Here is a 7,422-nt window from a genome sequence, read left to right on the forward strand (position 1 = left end):
GAGGAGGGATCTGAGGAGGGGATCCGGGGAGGGGATCTGGGGAGGGGATCCGGGGAGGGGATCTGGGGAGGGCTCCTCACAGTTCCCGAAACGTTCTCTCACCTGGCTGATATCCAGATGCTCCTCCAGGTCGTAGGAGTCATTGAGTTGCAGGACTGTCCAGAGCGCTGCCCCTTCCTTGCACTGCCTGAGGAGGAGTGAGGGGTGCAGACGATGAGCCTTGGGGGTGGCGGGAGGGCCGGTCCCCTGAGGGACACCGGTCTCCTTCCTTCCCCAGTCTCCAGCTCCGCCAGGCTGTCCGCTCACCGATAAGCTTGGTGGATGCTGATGTTCTTCCTCAGGCCAAGAAGGTGCGACAGGTTCATGGACGGGGGCAGGTTCCCTGGGGTGTCTGCAAACTGGGGATGGGGCAGTGAGAAATGGGCACAGAGCGGGGTGGGGGCAAGGCCAGCCGGGTCCCCTAGGGCCTGGTGCTGTGCCGCCGTGGCACAGCAGAGACGAGGGGCAGGAAACATCCCCTCAGCCCAGCTCACACCTGGCCTCTAACTCTGGACCCTCAATCCTTACAGGGGCTCTTCCCATGAATCCCTAGGAGGGGAGGCCGGCCCGATCTTCTGCAGAGAACCCAGTCCAGCATTGCAGCTCACCGGGCACCAGGGCGCCGGCTCCCAGACAGTGTTAGGAGATGAGAGGGCATGGGTCAGGGTGCCATCTCTCAGGTTCCTGCCCTGGGGCCTGGGCAGCATCTCAGGGACTCTCCCTCCACCGTCCACTGGTGGGTTTCTGTCTCTTTCCTTGGCCATGTCTGTCTCACTTCTCCCCTCCCTCTCTCCCTCTTACCCCCGGCCACCACTTTCCCCCAACCCTCCTGTCTGCCCATACTGCCCCCCACCTCCCTCCCCAGGAGGGCCTGTGAGCAGAGACGGGCCTACCTCAAAGAGCTCGCCGCTCTCCCAGCTCTGGCACACCAGCGTCTGCACGTTGCCGCCCACCAGGAAGGTGGCAAACACCAGGAGGATGAGGGGGGCAGCAAAGAGGAAGCTGAGGCCCACGCCTCTGTGGAAGGCGAGAGGCAGGACTGAGGGACAGCAGGGACTGGCCGCCCTGACCATACCCTCTGTCCCACCCGCACCCCAGGGCCAGCCTGCTCAGCCAGTTGGCCCCAGGACAGAGCCTTCAGAGGAGACGAGCTTGGAGGACTTGGCCTCCGGGGGGGGAGGGAGAACCCAGAATTCCTGACTGTCCCGGTCTCACCTTCACCCCATCCCCACCCTGTGCCTGGTGCCTGGGCTGGCCCTGGCAGCCTAGAGGAGAGAACAGCTGTTTTGTTCAAAGAGCCAGGACTAGCTGGGCTCACATCTATAATCCCAGCACTTTGGGAGGTTGAGGTGGGAGGATAGCTTGAGTCCAGGAGTATGAGACCAGCCTGGGCAATAGAGTGAGACTTTGTCTCTACAAAATTTTAAAAATTAGCTGGGCGTGGTGGCACACGCCTGTAGTCCCAACTACTCGGGAGGCTGAGGCATGAGAATCACTTGAGCCTGGGAGGTTGAGGCTATAGTGAGCCATGATGGTGTCACTGAACTCTGTCCTGGGTGACAGAGCAAGACCCTGTCACAACAACAACAAACAAAACAAAAAACAAAACAAAACCCAAAGAGCCAAGACTGCTGACTTCTGTGCCTGGGGCCCGTGGAGGTGACCTGCTCCAGGACCCAGCACTCAAAAGGGTCACCTGGCACGGCCAGGCATGACCTGTTGACAGGGAAGAATCCCAGCAGGCCTGAGGAGTAAAGATCTTAGACCAGGAGGCTCGAAGGGCTTATGAGGTAGGCACAGCCCTATGTCAGGCTGTGAGGCTTGGAAAGTAAAACGTGGGGTGGATTTCAGCCCCCACTTACCTCTTTAGCCAGGCACTCTTGTTCAGTGAACAGCCTGTACAACTGTATGTGGCAGCCTTGGCCTTAGAGACCATCTAGTCTGGGGCTGGCAAACAGATTCCACCTCTGGTGCTGTTGCCTATTGGTGGTGGGGGCCGCCTGGAAGCTGGGGTGAGGACTCTAGGCTGTGTCTGACTCAGGGGAAGGAGTGCCTGTTAGATGCTACGGCAGTTGCCCCTGCTGTAGGAGGCAAGAGCTCCTTGTTGGCCATTCCTGCTCTGGTTCAACCCCTTTATTCAGATGATGACACTGGCAGCCACGGGAGCTGTGCTCAGGAGCGAGAGTAATCGGCCAGCCCTGTAAGGGGGGACCCTTCCCCTCTCCCAGCCCTCTCTTACGCCATGAGGAAGTGGGCTCCAGCTTCGCCCTTGGCTTCTGGCTGGCTGGGGTCCTCCCTGGCAGATAGGCCCCAGATGCCCAGATTGAGGCCCAGCAGGTTGCAGAGTGCCACGAGCAGGACCACGGAGCACAGCACGCAGCCCACGATCCACCTGCCACAGAGAGGACACGGGTGTCACTAAGAAGGGAGGCAGCTGGCACCAAGACGGACAGGTGTGGGACCTGGTGGCTGGGTGTGGCCGCTAACCCCAAGGCTGGGGCTTCAGAAATGCAGATACAGACCCTTCCTGAGGCCCTACTGCTCTTGTGTCGTCTCCAGGCTCAGGTTCCGAGGGCACACAGCCTGGTAGGGACTTGGAAGCCTGTGGAGTCAGGGGTCTTGGCTTAAAAATATGCAGAGGCAGCCGGGCGCGGTGGCTCACGCCTGTAATCCCAGCACTTTGGGAGGCCGAGGCGGGCGGATCACGAGGTCAAGAGATAGAGACCATCCTGGCCAACATGGTGAAACCCTGTCTCTACTAAAAATGCAAACATTAGCTGGGCGTGGTGGCGGGTGCCTGTAGTCCCAGCTACTTGGGAGGCTGAGGCAGGAGAATCGCTTGAACCCGGGAGGCGGAGGTTGCAGTGAGCCGAGATTGCACCACTGCACTCCAGCCTGGTGACAGAGCGAGACTCCGTCTCAAACAAACAAACACACACAGAGGCTCAGTATAGTCAGGGGCTGATAGGGGCTGGGAATGGGGCTCAGGGTGTCAGGGTGGCATAGAGGTTGGGCTGCCCGCCCCACCCCACCCTGCGGGTGCCCAGCACCTGTAGGTCTCGTATCTCTGCACCTCCTGTAGGTAGGGGCGGCTGCTCTCCTCCACCTCCTGAAGCGCCTGGGCCCAGCGGGAAGCTGCCTCCGAGCCTGGGAACCCTTCAGCCAGTGTCCTCAACCCTTCCGGCTGCTGGGCCACTGCCTTCTTCAGCTCTGCCCAAAGTAGCGGGGACTTGTGGGATGCGGAGGGCACCCTGGGGCCCAGGAACAAGACAAGTGGGCAGGAAGAACATCTGGGAACCACAGAGGGAGGACAGTCCCCCGCCACCCCAGTCCTCTCTCAACAAGCCTCTCTGGTAGGGGTGGGGCGGGAAGCTGTGCCTGGCAGCTGCCTCTGACCCTTGCGGCCTAACCTTGCACCACGCTGGACGTCTGCATGGCAGCCACAGTTGGAAGAGCGTTGAAGGTGCTGTTCTCCTGCAGGAACCAAGTAGGGATGGACCTCCCCATCTCTGCCCAGTGTTCCCTCTTGGGAGACCCCAAAGTCACCAGGCCTAGAGGGAGGGCCCCCCTCAGTGCTCCCAGCTTCCCTCTTTTCTCTTGGTCACTGCCCTCCTCTCCCCTCCCTTGGCCCAGCCTGACTCAACTTCTAAAAGGTTGCTCCTCCCGGACCTCTTCTTCCTACCCCCATCCCTCTCCCACCACTGCAGTGAACTCTCAGCTGTCCTCCACACAACTGCCAGGTCTAGCTCCTGAAGATACAGCCCCAGTCCATCCTTCCAGCCTCGGCTCTGACTTCCTTCTGGAACCTTCCACTCCAGCCACCCAGCACAGCTGACTCACCATTTCCCCAGCTCCAGGTCCTGGGTCCTGGGCGCTGACTCACAACACCGAGTCCTCCCCCTTGGCCCATCTCCACCCGAGGGAGCCGCCTACCCCCTGGGCTCAGGTTGGGCACTGCTCCCTTGCCACCCCAGACGCCTGCTGCCTTAAAGGTCCCAGCTCTCCCTTCCGAGCACAGACTGTGTGCACACCAAGGGTGGTCGTCGGGAGTCCCCTGCCCAGGGTGCTGTGTGGTGAGTGGGGCCCCAAGTCTTAGGTTCAACTGGGTTCCTGCCCAAAAGGGGGAAACGGAGGCCCTCACTTGGCAGGTGAGGGAGGAATCAGGCAGATCGGGCGACTCTCACCTCCTGGACCATGCTGGAGAAGTTGGCCTCGGGGACTCCCTTCAGCCGGTGCAGGACATGGTCCACAGAGGGCACCTGAAACGGGGGAAGGTGGGTTATTACAAAGTTCAAGGAGAAGCCTGAAGGGGATCCCTGAGGGCGGACGCAGGGGGCAGGTGCCTCTGAACCCCAATGTCCTCAAGTGTAAAATGGGGACTGTCATGGCTCCCACTGCTCCTGGCCGCAGCCAGAACTCAAGGAGCTCACACACGTGGAGCTCACGCAGAGGGCGGGGCCCGGGGAGCACCCCACCCACAGCCAGGATGACCGGCATTAACCCCGGGTGGGTGGGGCAAGGGAGGAACATGGGGGAAGGGGACTGGGAATTTGCCGGATCCCAGGAGCGGCAGGTGGCCGGCCCTCCGTGACTTTAAGAGGACTCTGTCCTGGGTCTGCACCTGGCTGAAGTCAGCACCCAGCTCCAGGGCGCGGGCCCGGCTCAGGGCCCCTGCACAGTCTCCCTGGCACCCGGCCTCCTGCAGCAGCTGGAGGAGGCGGTCCCGTTGTTGCTGGAGGGCTGACTCCAGGTTCTGCTGCCCGGCCTGCAGCTCCACCACTGTAGCGTTCAGGGCCTGCAGGTGGTGCATGGAGACCTGCAGGGCTGAGAGACCCACACCCAGCCTGAACGGTGGCCCCCATAGGCATCCCAGAACTCCCCTCCCCCAGCCAAAGGGACCTGCAAATCATTGACCTCCTGCCTACAGTGGAAACTGCCCCTGGGTACGTCAAGCCAGGGGAGGGGGGCTGGATCCTGGGGTACAGCGATGGGGAAGTATAGGTGGGGCAGAGGCGGCTCAGGAAATCCAGGGCTGGGGGCAGGTGGGACCATTCCCAGGAGGACACCCACTGGGCTCCACATTATCCAGGGGCGGCTTCAGCTCACCCTGGCCTAAACTGTCCACAGCCGCCAGCAAGGGGTACACGGCGCTCCTGAGCTGGGTGTGGACCGCACTCCCAATGCTCACACCGACACCTGCAGGGCACACGGCAGTCTGCAGGGTGAGGCCCCAAGGATGGAGGGGCCTCCCCATTCCCATCCTGCCTCCCCAGGCCCCACCGGGCTCTGCAGAAGCTGGCGGGTGGAGGGGAGTGGAGGAGGGGCAACACGGCTTCTTCCTCCAGTAGCTGAGTGGTGGCCACTCTTGCTCTTCAGCCGGCCTGATCCCCACCTCTACCAGCCTGTTCCCAGGTGGGGTCCAGAATGAGGGAGTGAGAGGCCCCCACCGAGGCACCCGAGCAGGGGCCCTGCAGCCGGCCCACCTGCCAGCCCCCGAGACCCTCACCATCCAGCTCCTCCGAGACGCGCTCCTGGGGCAGGGAGAACTGCTGTGCCACGGCCTGCAGCTCCTAGGCAAACACAAGGCCCTGACGCTGCCCTTCCTGGTCACCCGCAGTCCTGACCCCCATCTGTCCCTGGCCCCTTCCCTGCCCCTATGGCATCCGCCCTGAGGGTGGTGGACTCTCAGGCAAGGCGGGACAGGAGGCGGCTTTCAGATGCCCTGGTGATGGGCCAGCGAGAGCCCACTCGGCTCTGTCCTGCCTGGGCCCGGTGCTCACAGGGGCACATGTGGGTGAGGGGTAACAGTGCTCACTTGGGGGACATCAGAGACCAGGCCCCGGAGGCTAAGCAGGGTCTCAGGCACGGCCTCCACGCTGGGGCCCATCTGTTCATGCGTGCGCTGGTTGGTGACTAAGGCACAGACCACACCAATCCTGTGGGAATGGAGGGAGGAGGGAGGCGCTTGCGGGGTAACAGGGAGCCTGGGGCCACAGCCCCCCCCGCCCGGGCTCTGGGCAGTGCCTTACAGCAGCAAGAGGGTGGTCAGCAGCAGGACGACCATGAGGGACGCACACTCACAGGCCAGTGCCTTGTGCTCTGTCTTCACTCGCCCCCCGCAGCGCCGGCGGCAGTGGCACCAGCAGAAGCAAAGCCCGGCAGTGGGCATCAGCAGCAGGTAGAGGCCCGCAACCACGGCGCACACCACGTAGCCTGCCTCGTACCGCACCACCTGGGCAGGCGGCAGGGCATGAGGGGCGACCCGACCCCCACTGCCCAGCCCTGGCTTCTGCCGGAGTCCAGAGGGAAACCAGAAGGGGTGGGAGTGCTGTCGGGGGCATGGCCTGCATCTCATGCAACGCGTCCCAGAGGCGACCGCATTCTTACTGCTCATCACCATCTTACACGGGAGGAAGCTGAAGTTCAGGAAGTTCCAGCTCCCTGCAAACCTCATTGCCAGTAAATGGCAGAGCTGTGGTTTGCATCCAGGTCTGCGGACGGCAGGGCCCACAGAGGAGGGGCGAGGATGCCCGAGCCCCCGCCTGGTGGACTGAGCGGACTGGGGGCTTTTCCGCTCCCATCCTGCTGCTCACCCCGGAACTCCCTCCCCCAGCACCTTTCCCCAGCTTGCTCACCTCATTCACCTTCACGGAGGCCAACTCATTCAGCAGGGCCTTTACCAACTCTACCGGAAAGAGCCAAGCTGAGGATTTGGGGGCAGCCACCGCCCTGCCCCGTGTCCGTCCTCTCCCCACTGCCAGGGCAAAGTGGCTCTGAGGCAGGGCTCCTGCCACCACCATGGCACCCTCGCAGGAGGCTGCATCACCGCAGCCCTGCGCCATCCTGCCCTGACCTCAGCACTGCTACAGGAGGGTGAGAGAGGAGAGGCTGCAGACCTCTCCTCCTGGACCCTACAGGTCAGTCCTGAGCCTGGGCAAAGGCGGAGAAGGGGCCTGGCCTGGCAGTTCTTCCCCTCAAGCAGCAAGGGACAAAACTGGGAGGGTCCTTCAGCCACTCCTGGACCACCCAACCCAAGCACCACTAGACTCAGAGGATGTCTGAGTCAGGTCTAATGTATTTCTAATGTGACCTCCTCACTTTACAGACAGAGCACCTGAGGCTCAGAGAGGAAACGAGGGCTACCCACAGTCACACAGCAGGTTCTGGAGCCCGCCCCGGATCCTCCGCCTTCTACCCCAGGAAGATGGCCAGTGCCTGCTGGTAGATTGGGCACATCTCATGGTAGAGGGGGACAGAGGAAGCCTGGCTGGGGACCCAAATGCTGAGGCCCTCGCTGGGGAGGTGCACACTCACCTGAAGGGAAAGGATTCAGCTGCACCACGGAGAGGAAGCGGTGCACGGTGCCGTAGAGCGAGTCCAGGA

The 7,422-nt window shown here is 62.4% G+C and overlaps 1 protein-coding gene across 1 annotated transcript in view; it reads right to left on the minus strand.

Annotated features, from left to right (window-relative positions):
* Positions 1-7,422, minus strand: part of PROM2 (prominin 2) — a 17,828-nt gene that overhangs the window by 8,650 nt on the left and 1,756 nt on the right. Inside the window, exons 4-14 of the mRNA XM_011969661.1 lie at positions 5,855-5,975; positions 5,546-5,609; positions 5,146-5,235; positions 4,661-4,863; positions 4,224-4,298; positions 3,450-3,513; positions 3,090-3,249; positions 2,279-2,431; positions 933-1,056; positions 307-398; positions 103-187 (exon numbers count right to left, since the gene is read on the minus strand). Coding sequence (XP_011825051.1) covers positions 103-187; positions 307-398; positions 933-1,056; positions 2,279-2,431; positions 3,090-3,249; positions 3,450-3,513; positions 4,224-4,298; positions 4,661-4,863; positions 5,146-5,235; positions 5,546-5,609; positions 5,855-5,975 — 1,231 coding nt within the window. The remainder of the gene's footprint in view (positions 1-102; positions 188-306; positions 399-932; positions 1,057-2,278; positions 2,432-3,089; positions 3,250-3,449; positions 3,514-4,223; positions 4,299-4,660; positions 4,864-5,145; positions 5,236-5,545; positions 5,610-5,854; positions 5,976-7,422) is intronic.

The sequence above is a fragment of the Mandrillus leucophaeus genome, unplaced genomic scaffold (assembly GCF_000951045.1).
Source record: "Mandrillus leucophaeus isolate KB7577 unplaced genomic scaffold, Mleu.le_1.0 Scaffold9, whole genome shotgun sequence".
NCBI lineage: Eukaryota > Metazoa > Chordata > Mammalia > Primates > Cercopithecidae > Mandrillus > Mandrillus leucophaeus.